This window comes from Brachycentrus maculatus, unplaced genomic scaffold (genome assembly GCF_059751285.1).
Source record: "Brachycentrus maculatus isolate JH-2025_06_01 unplaced genomic scaffold, ASM5975128v1 h1tg000918l, whole genome shotgun sequence".
NCBI lineage: Eukaryota > Metazoa > Arthropoda > Insecta > Trichoptera > Brachycentridae > Brachycentrus > Brachycentrus maculatus.
In genome coordinates, this window is record NW_028281642.1 from 95,001 (window position 1) to 110,263 (window position 15,263).

The window sequence follows — 15,263 nt, forward strand, 5'->3', positions numbered from 1 at the left end:
CACCTTACTGATAAGGAAAATTCACAAAGAAGGATTCCTCATTCGTGCACTTATTTCCAACACTTTAGCAGCATAAGTAATTTACGGTATGCAGCAAAATTTCAAAGCATTTATACTAATGGAGTGTTCAAAATAAAGTAAAACATGTGTATGAACGATATTTATGGTGAATAGAGAATAAAACTGGCAATTTTTTATTATTTTTTATTAATTGATTCGACAGTCACTTTGTGGTAAAGGTATTAAAAATATTAATTAAAGTTTTTAGTTTTACTTGGTAATACCACTATTCCTTAAAATCTACTGGGACACGTTTTTCGATGCCTTCCGCGTCATTTTCAAAGATTTATTATAAAATATAATACTTTATAATGATTTGAATTATTTTTCCGTGGAAGTGTTGTGGATTTCTAGTCAGAGACTCTTAACCTCTGGCTATACCTCTGATAATACCCTAAACTTTAGGATGTTGTCTTTCTTTTCGCCCCTGTCTGCACCTAAGATGCGGTATAGACTAGTTCTTTGATTATTTAAAGACTTGTATAAAATGGCTAATATAATAATAAAACAATATATGTATTGTAATACAATATCAGTCCTGCTCTACACATTTTTGGATCTAAAAAGAAAGAAGAAAGGAAAGAATAAGAATAAATATGAGATACAATAGAGACAATCAATAAACTCTTAGGATTTTATATTTTTTTGATAGTATGTGTTATTAACTGTTTTTTTTCAGTGGAGTTTCTTTGAATACGCCTGTTTTATGGCAATCTGCATTGCATTCGGTTGGTAAAATTGTGTGCAATGAGGAAACTTTTAGGATCTTCTAATTGCTTTTCTCTTTCAAGATAAATCATTAGCATAATGCTGGCAATATTCTTTGTTAAAAGGAATAGACTATTATTATCAAGCAACAGTAAGCTCCTTTCAAGAACGTCACATATCAAAAATCATCAATTTTCAGTTTTGCATGTTTTCGGAATGCCCAGAAAATGTAGTATATCCTAGCAAAAGCGGAATATTTTTAACTTAATATTTACTTGCTACAGGGCAGAAAGTGTCGTTTTTGCATTTTGAAGAAAAGGTATTTTTTAATTATTGTTTTAAATAAACTAAATATTTTTCAAATGGAGAAAAAACCTTCAGGTTTTACCTAAAAAGATCTGTTGCACAGTAATAAGTTCAAAACGTTGCTTGATATTTATTTTTAATACATTGTATCATATTTTTAAACTTTAAAAACGATCTCCTGAAAAATCAAGTTTTTTTATTTATGACGTTGTTGAATGGAGTGAGCGATATGGTAATTTACAAGGAAAGCTTTCTTTGTCTATTATTATAATAACGCGTTAATTGGCAACTCCATTTTCAATATTGACATAAAAAAGCCCAATAGTGTATTTTTTATCCTACTTTAAATGACTTCATAGTTTGAGGGTGTCGATTGTTCTTTTTCAAAGGAGTAAACAAAGTGGAAAGATGATTAATTTTTCTTTAATTTATTGTATTTGTGCATGGTTTAACCATTTAAATAACCTACCACTTTTATGTGCTTATTTAACCATAATTTTGAAATATATTTTTACTTTAACTAAAAATTTCAAATCAATTTTTTAACTTTTTATGTAACAATTACGCCAATTACAATTACGGTAGGCAGAGATAATAGAACCCCGCACTGCTCTGTCTTTTCAAACAATTTTGACATTTTCCACATTCATGCATATCCACAGACATACCCGCCGATTTTTCCGACTCCTGACTTGACCATTTTCAAGAATTTGAAATTCTTGATCATGCTAAGTTTTCTTTGATCTTACTCCGCCCCTAATTTTATCGATATAGCGTATCGCAGCCTTGTATTCTTTCCTTATATCACCATTATTAATCCCTGATTATAAAATATCCATAAGTAAAGAAAACAAGAAAATATTTATTGTTAAAGGAAAAGAACGAACACGCACACATGTCAAAAATCTTATTGCTGAAATTTAAAGTGGTAAAAATATATAACCTTCAAATAAATTTCTAAAGTCAAGCAATTTCATGCCGGGTCAGTTTGTATGAATTATGGAAGCACTATTATAAATGTTCCTGCATAACGTTAAACGATTGTTCTGATCGATCGACTGGGGCTGTCAGACAAGTCTTACCTTCGACCAGAACTAATGACCGAAGGTTGAGGATATTATATAATATATATGGTTAAGGCTTTACGGCTGCGGTTTACGCATTGTGATTTTACATAACTTGTTAAAAAAAAGAACCTTCGTGTGGCAGTTAGATTAAATGATTGTGGTTTGCTCATAACATGTTAAGTTAGAATAAAATAATCCGCCTCCGTAGTGTAATGGTCAGCGCGCTCGGCTACGGTTCTGGAGGTCCCGGGTTCGATTCCCAAGGGGGTCAAATAAATATAATTGTTTTTTTCACTCTTATATTTAATAGATTTATATTATCCACTGACACTTCGTGATGGAATTGCATTTTTAATTTATTATTAGATTAAAACCAATATTTTTAGCTTTTCCACTTTTTTATTTGACCAGCGACCGGGTTTCGTCGTTACCGACATCATCAGACTGGTGAGAGGCTTTACAAATTTGTATGTTATATATAAAAGAAGGCAGGTGTTGATAACCATGATTTGATATAATTTTATGAGAAATTAATTTAATTTTAGTGAATTTAAGTATTGTATGATATTTTAAATATTTTTTTATAAAGGTTTTTTGTATTGAAAGCACGATTTTATATAAAGTTAAAATAGATTTGTATTTTTTGTAAATGAATTTAAATTATGTAACGAGGTATCAGGAAATGCTGGTTGACGGCTCCTTCCACTAAGCTGTGGTTGTCCGGGGGGAGTCCGAAGTTCTCTGAAATGTAAATTTCCCGGCAGTCATTTCTTATCGACAAGACATTAAGGCATCTATTGTTTCTTTTCTAATGGGTAAAGTAAGGGAGAATGAATGTGTGTTACTTGATCATTTAATATGTCTTTATTATGACAATTTTTTAATCTATTTATTTCCAAAATTTCGAGCCTATCTAATTTTTTACCTTTACTACATTTGTGTAAGATTTTTACATTAAAATTTTTATCGAAATCATGATTTGACTCTATCAAGTGGTTTGCAAAAGTGGAGTTTTCTTTTTTATTTCTCCAAAGTTGGAGAAATAAAAAAGAAAACTCCACTTTTGCAAACCACTTGATAGAGTCAAATCATGATTTCGATAAAAATTTTAATGTAAAAATCTTACACAAATGTAGTAAAGGTAAAAAATTAGATAGGCTCGAAATTTTGGAAATAAATAGATTAAAAAATTGTCATAATAAAGACATATTAAATGATCAAGTAACACACATTCATTCTCCCTTACTTTACCCATTAGAAAAGAAACAATAGATGCCTTAATGTCTTGTCGATAAGAAATGACTGCCGGGAAATTTACATTTCAGAGAACTTCGGACTCCCCCCGGACAACCACAGCTTAGTGGAAGGAGCCGTCAACCAGCATTTCCTGATACCTCGTTACATAATTTAAATTCATTTACAAAAAATACAAATCTATTTTAACTTTATATAAAATCGTGCTTTCAATACAAAAAACCTTTATAAAAAAAATATTTAAAATATCATACAATACTTAAATTCACTAAAATTAAATTAATTTCTCATAAAATTATATCAAATCATGGTTATCAACACCTGCCTTCTTTTATATATAACATACAAATTTGTAAAGCCTCTCACCAGTCTGATGATGTCGGTAACGACGAAACCCGGTCGCTGGTCAAATAAAAAAGTGGAAAAGCTAAAAATATTGGTTTTAATCTAATAATAAAAAAAATAAAAAAAAAATTAAAAAAAAACTCTTTTATTTAATCAATATTACCTTGGACTGGTACCGGAAGCGGAGGGCTGATCACCTTTCCTTCATGTGTTAACTAACGATCAAGATAACACTGCGTTTATATGATGCAGTGCCCTATGCACCATTGGGGTGCGGATAAGGGTTTGAATGAAAAATGAATGAATCAAATTACAGCTGCATAAAAAAATTTAAATCATGTTTTCCAGTATGTAAAATAATCCGGTTAGGATCTAGCATACATCCAAATAAAAGGGTCTCTGCTAAATAAAAGCTTTCTCAAACCAACAACATATTGCTCTTATGAGTTTACATGTACAGTATCATGAGAGTGATGATACACTAATATGTTAGAGTTTTGAAAATCTAAATAATGTAGATATCAATGTAGATGGAACTTCCAAAAATTTGAGTAGTCTGGTTGTCAATCATGGTAATAGTTGCATGTAAAGTGATCACTAAACCAGTCTATGACAAACTGTTAATACCCACACATCCATATTATTCTTCATCCATGTAGAGATGTCAAAAATGAATGTGATTTCTAACGATTTCTAAACTACAATATATCGGTAGTGAAATGGCAAAGGGGTGAAATGGCAAAATTTTCATTTTCTAAGTTTGTTCCACAAAATGTCTAAAATAGTGTATTCTGATATGATGTAGCTGTAGTTGCAATACTTATTTAATTTCATTAAGAAATGTACATTTAAAAATACATAAAACAAATGAGTAATTTAATTTCAAAAGTTTGTTTTTGCTCTCCTGTAAAATTTGGTCTGAGACAGATATACCCTTTTGCCTTTACAATATCGATATATTCCGTGGGTTTTATCGTTGTTTAGTGTAGCGATCTATCGAAACTGTTTAAAATATTTGTATTTAACTAAACGTAGATAAAATATGTTCATTGGTTCAAGTATTTCAAATACTTGAGAGTATTTGAAAGCCCATGTACAATGAGTATTGGAAAAATGTATAAATGTAATTTACCCGTATTTACCCGTTGTTTAATATGTTCGAACATCTATCGAATAGATTATTATTTCAATAAAAAAATGCAAGGCTGAAATAAGCATTATCGATTAAATTAATTTATGTGTGTTGATATGGTTTTGTATGTGAATCTAATGAGTGAAGAGAACTAAGTAAAACAAATTTATGAGGCGAATATGTTTGGAAATGGAAGCAGAGGAAGACCGAGGAAAACGTGGCATGATCGAGTACATCAAATACTTGAAAGTGGTCGGGTCAGGAGTCGGAATAATTGGCGGGTATGTATTATAGTATGAGGAGATGTATGAATGTATTTGAGGCGAAGATTGTTTGCAAAGACAGGTTGGTGTGGCGTTATTTTCCTGCCTACCCCACGGGCGAACGGCGTGATGGTTAATCGATTTTTATCACCCTGCTTATTTATTCGCCAATTGTTTGTTTTTTAATTAATTCCCCGATAAATAATTATTGTTATCTCTTACTCAGGGTACTCGAATAACGATCGCAGTAAAAGCTAGCTGAATTATTATAATATCGGATACATATTCACTAATATTATGATCTATTATACCATACGCCCGCAGTAGACGAATGTCAACATGAAAGTTTGTCATCGATAACTGTTTCTGCATTCAGTATTCGATTTTATACTAAAATTTCTGAAATGTAAATACTACTCGTATTTACCTAGGCTAGACTTAGCTCAAACTAAACGTCCCTTACATATTTTGTTTTTTGACATCTCAACAAGATGAAGAAGAATATGGTCTGATTTAAACGGATATTCGCAAACACAGAATTCATTCCTCCGGAGAGCACCAGAGAGGTCATGTCTGTTTACCCCGATTTTTTAAATAATGTAAATGGGCTGTTTTTTGTTTTTTTTTATTATTTTTTTTATGATACATGTAGATCCAAAACCGTATAATAATTTCAAAGAAAAACTTATTTTTTCAATGCAAAAGCGGTGTTTTCAGAACAAAATCAATTACGTAAAATGTTACTGGATTAAGAGAAAATTAAGTTGCGACTTAACGAATACTAGGCCTTAAGTGATCACTTTATGCACGTGTAACATTCAACATTCTACGCATGATTGACAACAACACTACTCAAAATGTTGGAGCTCATACACATATGTATATCATATAATTCACACGTCGGCGTCGCTTCTTGTGTGAGCTTGTGTGGCAACTATGGTTGATTTAAGTGAGCTAATAAACATTTAACAGAGACTCTTTTATTTTTAAATGCATGCGAGATCCTTCTTGAATTATTTAATATACTAGGAAACGCCGAAAAACATGATTAATAAAATTTACACAGTTTTTTTTTATGAAGCTTATAATTTTACCAGATATTTTATTTGAAGTATAGTGAAGTATAGCCGTTTCATATAACTTTGCTGTACAAATCCTAGCTTTCGGTGCATATGGCTACAGCAGCATATGGTGAGGCATGTGCATAACTAATTTGTATAAAGACCGCAAACCCACTTATACTTAAGATAATTTTGTTTATCAGAAAAATATAAAAGAACATAATTGTTTTTAAATATTCATAATATTTATTCCTCTTATTTTCTTTATAAACATTCCTTTTTTATATTAATACATGAAAACTATGAAAAATACGTATTTTTTAAATATACATATTATTACGTTAAAATTGGTTAAAACATAGATGTCCCGTTTTGAGGACAAAAATAAATGGTCAGTTTAGGTTTTACCAAAACATGCAGTTTGTATACCATGATTTGAACAGGTTTAAAATCGTGTTTTTATTTATGTACTTTTAATGAAAATCAGGAGCCGAATACAAATTAATTTTGGAACCTTTTTTCCATTTAATTCGCCTGGTAACATCGCTCCATAATGTTGATAATGATTCATAAACTTTAAAAAAAATATTTTAACAAAGAAATGCTAATAATAAATAATTGAATAATAATTTCATGAAATTACAATACGATTATTCAGCGATAAATTTACAATTACAAAAAACGGCGAATTTATTACGTCATTGTTCGTAAAAACAGTTTGCGTGTAGTTTTTTTTTCTAAGTAAGCGAATGACTTTTGCTTTCAATGAACCTCTTTTAACTTAACTAAAATAAATCAGATTTGTTATATTCGTGCGGGAGGGAAATTTTTTAATTGGTTACATTAAGCGTTAGTGAACAAAGGCTTACATATACAAAAGCTCTACAAAAATACTTAATCGACCTGTAAAATAAGTTTCATTTCTATCTGTATTTTGAGAATTCTAATTATTTTCAATATGTTTAAAAAAATATTATCCCGGTGCTGTTTCAACATATTTACATATAATTTTTATTTGAGGTACTAAATTTGTTATTTTACATTTTTAATTAAAATGTAACTTTGTTTAAAAATCACTGTTAATATTTTATTATTCAGTCTTGATAAAGAAGTGGTTAGCTTCGAAACCGGTAGACATTTTAATTCAGTTATAATAAAATATTTATTTTGATTTTAAAACAAAGTAACATTTTAATTATAAAACATAAGTATATACATTTTGACAAAGGTGTTGCAATCAATTGTTTTTTTTTTTTTAATATAAAGCTTAAAGTATATAGCTTTCTCTGAATAGGAGATTCATATCCAAATTAATTCAACATTGTTTTTTTAAGAAAGAACCTGATATCATTTCAATTTTAGGTACTTCTAATTTGACAAACTGATTTTTTTTTATTCACTGAATTTATCCGAAATTTTTGTTATGTAATTGATAATTATAAAACTTTAAATGAAACGTTTAGATGAGCTGTAAAGAAATTTCAAATAATACATATAATATGATCAAATAATAGAATCAGTTTATCATTTTATGTATGTTTTACGCCATAATGGTATACTACACATAGACCACCAAAGGTTTATAGATATAAATGCCATATCAATATCAAAGTTAGGGTCATTGATATTCAACTCAATCTAAATAAAGCAAGTGAAATGCTTGGGTGAAATTTCTAGGAAAATTGGCAACTTCAAACATTATCAGATCAAAATTATGAATCTAAATATATCGTCCAATATTTTGAATATAGGTACCCGCTTTGGGACTAACAAATATTACATTTGAGAGAAAATAAAACATGTAAAACCTTTGATACACTGAACTTAATCGACACTATAAAAAGAATATTATATATAGGGAGTTTCTTTTTGAGGTTTGGATTTTAAACTAGCAACATTGCTTCTATAGCCTGTCAATTAGACAGTTGACAGTTGATTTGTGGTCAGTACTTTTCACCATTTTACCATGAATAGACTGAAGGACAATTATGCGCGTCATAGGTTCGTGAATGGGCCGAAAACAATATTTAGCTTGATCCGCTTTTTCTACGCAAAATTTAGTTCACCGATGAGGCACTTTGGTTAATTGGCTATGTCAATAAGCAGAATTGCCGAATTTGGAGTGCAGAAAACCCAAAAACCTTTGTCGAGACGCCCTTGTATCCATTAAAAGTCACTGTTTGGTGTGCTTTATGGTAGGTGGAATTATTGCCCCATGTTTTTTTAAGCCGATGCTGGCCAGAATGTTACGGTCAATAGAGAGCGCCATGATTACTGACTTTTTCGTACCTCAGTTGAATGGCATTGATGTGACAGAGCTGTGGTTTCAGCAAGATGGCGCAACATGCCACCATTAATTTATTGCGGTAAATTTGAACTTGTATACATCTAAAAAAAACCCGTATATTATTGTTCGTGTACCTAGTTGCCTTTAGAGACTGATAATTAAGTTTACATATGTTTAGATTTGTATCAGGAAACAGATTTATCCATCGTTTTATCGCCATGCGTGTTTGATTCGTTTTACATCGGTAGATTTTATACGAAGGGCTCACGGAAAAGGGAGGTATTCCATTTTTAAAGGGGCTCTTTGCTATCTAAGCGATAAACGATGACCTCCTTTTTCTCTTGGACGTTTTAAAATCTATAGAATTAAATTTTTATCAGAGCTCATCGCAAAGTAAACGAATTGAGTACTCGCGTATGTAAGGGCATTTAATATGAAAATACATATCTTGGAACTTTACTCTGCATAGTTAGTGTCGAAAACTTGAATATACTTTTTTTCATTATGAAAAATATTCTTATGAAATATTCTTATTAAAAATAATAATAATAAAATAGTCAGGAGGTAATAAAATCTGTTTTATTGATACATCAACAAATATTAAGAAGAAAATGGAAGCCTGGGTATTAACTGGGCTTACGATCCGTCATAGGCTGGTTTAAGTGATAATTTATATCCGTGTAACATTTACCACTCTATCCATGATATACAACTACAATACTCAAATTTCGGAAGTTATATTTTTGCTTCAATGACACCTTTCGCATGCTAGTTCATGGCACCATCTATGATGTTCGGTTTGTGGTCCCGTGGTTAGTGTCGCGGACTCTTAAGTCAGAGTTTCTCGGTTCGAACCCACTCTACCACAATTTGATACCTATTTCTAATAATGAGCCGCTTAGGCTCACAGAAATAGTATGAAATTCAAATTGTGTAAATGATAAAAACACAAATAATTCTCTTTTTTTAATTATTGAGTTAATAAAATGAGTGTCGAATTCTTCCCATAAGTACTAGGAGACGCTTGAAATTATCATTTTCAATTTTCATTAAACTTATATTTAATATTTGTTAGTTATTTAAATCAATACTTTGGGTGTGTAATCATTTTTCACAAATCCGAAATTTGATTTACATATATTTAATTTAAAGCATTAATTTAAAAACACATTAAAAATATTCTTTTAGTGATAGGGTTGGTTTTTCGGTCGCGGTCTTAAATTAAATTGTGTACCTTGGAACGTTCCTTGTAACGTTCCTTACAAGAAATTGCAGAAAAAATCTTACAATTAGTTATACAAATTTTACGTTTTCAAATTATGTCTAGATTTATGATAAAATAAGAATATATTTGATAAAATGAAAATAAAAAAAAAGCGTTTTAGTTCGTTATGTTCAAAATTTATTCAATATCGCCATAGAGTGATATCTGAAGTGCGAGACTGATTATTTTGCCTTTATGTAATCAACGATCAAGATAACATTGCGTATATGAGATGCAGTGCCTTAAACACCATTGGGTGTGAATGAGGTTTAGAATAAGAAGACAAATCATTATTAGTATTATTTTGTAAATTACAGTAGAACCTCGGGTTACAAACACCTCCGGTAACGAACGTTTTGGGATTCGAACGAAGGATTATGCGTGCGCGTTCAGGTTTTATCGGTTCAAAAACATTTTTACTATCGGCTATAGTCGAAATAAATGTTTTTAGTTTTTTTTTTTAAATATTATATTTGTAAGTAGTTCATTTTTATTATATAGGATTCTAGTCTTGAAGTATTATTATATTATACTTTTTTCTTTGATCCTAATCGTTACCCAATGGTGCATATGGCACTCAATAACATCAACACAGTGTTATCTTGATCGTTAATCAAATAAATTCAATGTGATCAGTTCTGTGCTTCATGTACCAGTCCATAATAGTATTAAATATATAATATATTAAAGAATGAATAAATACTTGTATTTATTTTGACACTCAGGGAATCGAATCCTCCGCCTCCGTAGTGTAATAGTTAGAGCGTTTCGGTACCATGCTGAAGGATGGTACTTATAAGTATTATTACAAAGAGCTATATTCTGGAGGTCCAGAATGGATTTATAAATATTACAACACATGTTTTTCTTATTGGAATTATGGTTTCGAATAAAGAAAAGTCTTACGGAACGAATTGAGTTCGTAACCCGGAGATATACTGTATTTTAGATGTTTTTACATTTATTTACACAAGACTATTTTCTTACTTTTTAATTATGTACTTAATACATAAAAGATACTTGCCATGTAACGCGTGCTCTCCGCTCTCCACGAGGTCTCCAGCTGCGCTCTTTATTTCGCCTAGCGCTCCGCCCTCTCCCATTAAGGGGGCGCTACTTGCACACCCCATCACAGTACTTTGAATAAAACAACAGTTTTCAAAATAAGTATACAGTACTTCAAAATGTCCTCAACCAAATACGTCGCCTCTATGAATACTCCATAATGATTGAAAGCTAAACGCAGCAGCCCAAAAAATCAGGCCGGTAGGTACCTAGTTATTTTTATCGATTTTTTTCGAACGATCGATTTTGGAATATGTATAAAACATAGATAAATTTTAAATTTTCTTTTTTTTAATTTGAAAATCAGTTCGCGTTGACGGCACCAGGCCGATTGGTGGTTCGGCCAATACTGATGGCATTTTCTATGGAGGTAATGTGTTGACCGTGGGGCAGCAATGACCCCTGCGCCTCCCTTACTCCTCAGGGGTGTAGTGTGGTGTGGGTATGCCGGGTTTGAGGGTGGCCGTTAAGTTTGCTATTCTGATACGTACAGTACAGGGCGGGTGCCAGTCATCTTCCAAGAAATTCCATGAATAGTCACCATTACAGCAATAATTCAACGCACCGATAATTTATATTTCATTGTACACCTATATATTTTTTAATTTTATTTATTTTTACCTACTAGACAAAATTACAAGGCGTAAAATTAAAAGTTCAAAAGTTCTTCAAGCAGTTTGTCATCGGTTTTTCCAATATGTTTCAAATTAAACCAAAAACAATGAAGAAAAAATATATTCTTTAAATTTAATAGATAAGTGTGTCTCATAAACGTTAAAAAACCAGATATATATGTATATATATATTATATATATATAATTTATATTAATACAAAAATATTCTCTCTTCCAAATAATCTCGCGACAGATGATTTATTCTATTCAAATTAGTGCGTGTTTTTAGTTTCCTCCGCAAAAATCAAACATCTTGGGGATAATATAATCTAACGTTTTAATCCATATTCATTCACATATTCAGTCTGGTACTATAAGTCAATCTGCAGATGCAAATATTGTTGAATAACTATATATATGTATATATATATATATATATATATATATATATATATATATATATATATATATATATATATATATATATATATATATATATATATATATATATATATATATATATATATATATATATATATATATGTGGAGATTGTGATGCTGAGTTTTCGTTTTATGTTAATTGGTCTATTTCGACTCTGCCTTGTAATATAGTTTTAGCGGGGTGAAAAATACTAATTAAGCACGTCTTATCGTTCAATAAATTAACAGAAAATGGCATGTTACCTCCTAAAAGGCACACATTGTTATGTTGTAATTCCGAATGTGTCAACCCACTAGTTCCACGTTCCAGTAAGAATATAACTATTTTTTATCGTGTACCAACATACAATCTGCGATGCTTATCTGAAATTTCAATATCCTAACAAAGGAAACTTTTTTCGGTATCTTTGACTTAGTTACAATACGGATCGACACACGGTTTCAAAATAACAAAGTCGTTGGAAATAAAAGTTAAAGTTATCTACACGATGTAGTGAACAAATTAATACGTTAATAGTTAACAAGGGCTGGGATTCCATATGGAAGTAAATGTTTTAACAACGTAGTGTAGTTAACTTTGACATTACTTTTATTCGTTAATAAACAAATATTTATCAATTTATTTTTCGGTAAACGTAACTTTCTGACAACCGGTTTAGGAAAACAATAACAAGTATAAAATCACAACCTTGGGCTGGAATTATAGTGAAAAGATATCCTTTTAATAACATGATGTCGACATCTTTTAATATTGCTTCTATTTGGTAAATGATAAACATTAATTAATATTGATCGAGAACTGGCTTTAAAATGCTAAAATCAATAGAAATAACAGTGCAGAAGTAAAGTTTAATTTATCTTTACTTCGTAGTTAAAACGCTTTCTTCCGCATTGAATCAATGGACTGATTCGTTAAAAACATTATTTAATATTAATAATTTAATGAAATATTTATCAGAGAGAAATATTTAATCGTCATCAATACTCATTGATCGAAGATATATTTCTAAAATTAACTCTATCAATCCATAAAATTCATTATCGAGCAAACATTTTCCAGCCAAGTGTTCATTACGTAGTACGAACATCTAGGTAAATACGAATAATTTTAGAGAATACTGATACTTTGTTATTTAATTTCAAAAGTAGAATAATTTAATTCAGCTGCCATAAACTTGGTTCAGTTTTTAGAAGGCATTGCACGGCTTTGTTGTAGCCACGAAATACAAGAAAATAAATCAACTTTTGGTGTAACTTTTTTCCTTACTTTACTAATAAATTCGCCAGTTTTTTGTTCGAGAAATTTCTACTGAGCGACGTGAAGTGTACGAATAAACGGAACGGAATGTCAATAAAATTTTTCCTACCAACACGTAATTAATATGAGTGTTAAACATTATGTGTTTTTCAAGTTACTTAAATTAAAGGTAAAATTAGAAAAATGATCAAGAAAAGGTGTGCTATCGAATTGGTAGGTAAATAAATTAATACAATAGGAATAATAATAATATGAATTAGGATCATAAATAATAAGTTGTTTGTATAACGGGTTCATTGCACGTAATAAAATTATAACTTAAAATTACAAATTTATTTTTCTAACTTGCCAAAACAAAGCATTATTTTGTCAAAAGTTTATTTTGTCGTAAATAAAGTAGTTACAAATAATACACGATTTTTTAAAAATTCTTTATTTATCTTTTTTTTAAAAAGACCGTGTTTCAGAACCATAATGAATTATTTTTTAAAAAAAGGTATCCAAGTTTACTTTCCATTGAAAATGAATATGAAAAAATACGATTTTTAAACGCAATTTTCAATAATAAACTTTGCATTTTTTCATATGAATTTACTCAGATTTTTGTCAATTAAAATTATCCGGTATAAGCCTGAAATACGGTGTACATATGTACGAATATATGTATGTAAATATAATATTATTTTATCATATAATAATGCATGCATTTTTAATAAAAATATTATATCGAGTACATATATATATTATAAGCTCGGTTACCATTTTTTATACCGGTTCTTACCGCTATATCCTATCCTAATCAAGTAAAATTATGGTATTTTCTAGTAAATTACCGCCGCTCGACATCCACGAGCGAAAAACCGATAACCATTTGCAATCCGTCATGTTCAACAATATTTCATACCTAGGTACTTATTAAAAAGGAAAAAATACCTAGGTACTTAATCAAAACTAATAAGTACCTACCTATTAAATATTTTACTAATTTTCTCTTGTGTTTTTTTTCTTCCTTTGGTCGATTCAAGATTTTCGTCACTTTACCCATGGCTAGACCTATTGCAACTCCGAATGCCTGAGCCATTGCTGCTGTTCTCCTTTTCCTCTCCTATAGTACCTACTATCCCTCCTCCATTTCCTTTCACATTTAAGCAGTAATGTACTCCACCCTGAGCTCATCCACTGGGTATAGAATGATTTGGAAACTCCGTTTTGACGCCGTTATGGCGCGAAGCCTTTTTGACGTCAGGTCCTTTTGGCGCCGGTCGTTTTAGTGCAAAACGGTGTACCTGTTAATATTGATTTATATTTTTATTGATATTATTCGCATAAAAGTTGAAACGACATAAAATTTTACATAATATTTTTTGCTTTGAGATGTGACGTGTTTATAAGGAAAATAAATAATGCATTATTTTCACAAATTTCTCTTAATGTCCTTATTTTAAACAGCATACATATTCACTCTACTTTTCCAAAATATGAAGGTATCTTCATACCATTTTAGTAATTGTTTTATTTTTTTACTAACATTGGTAATTTATTTGATAAAATGAACAGTGTACAAAATAGGAAATACTAAAATTATGAATACGTAAATAATAATTCCACTCCAGTCCCGATATAGGAGAAAAAAATGTCAAATGAATGAAAAAAAAAATCGCTAGGAAATTTGGAGTAAAAAGTAAGGTTGAAAGCCGCATTTCCGAGCAACCTTTTTTAAGGTCATTTGGCTGTTGACGTCGATTAAAAAAAAAACCCGCCGACGCTTCGTTGTTCGATGGCCTCCTATTTTTATTTAATAAATCATGGTAACACTACAGTTGTAGTACTACAATCATATTTACGTACGATTTGCGAAGGTTCCATTTTTTTGTAGTGTTCCTACTAAACAGGAATGCCGAATTTGATGATTATGGACAAGATGTTATATTGATGAAACGGTAAATGAATACAACAACATCAACCGAATAATTGTAAAACGTAATTCTTTATTTCTGAATTAAAAAAAACATCACAAAAAATCATAGGGTCAAAGTTAAACTTAACTGAAATTTTAATAATTGTGTGGACGCAGCATAATACAATAAATGTCAAATTTGTTAGTGTTGGTGCGTGTCCTCAACGTGTACATATACCAC

The 15,263-nt window shown here is 30.3% G+C and overlaps 1 protein-coding gene across 1 annotated transcript in view; it reads right to left on the reverse strand.

The window, feature by feature from the left end:
- LOC148299842 (uncharacterized) overlaps positions 1 to 10,930 on the reverse strand; it is a 23,146-nt gene extending 12,216 nt beyond the window's left edge. Inside the window, exon 1 of the mRNA XM_088275613.1 lies at positions 10,772 to 10,930. Coding sequence (XP_088131739.1) covers positions 10,772 to 10,877 — 106 coding nt within the window. The 5' untranslated portion in view covers positions 10,878 to 10,930. The remainder of the gene's footprint in view (positions 1 to 10,771) is intronic.
- Between the last annotated feature and the right edge of the window lie 4,333 nt (positions 10,931 to 15,263).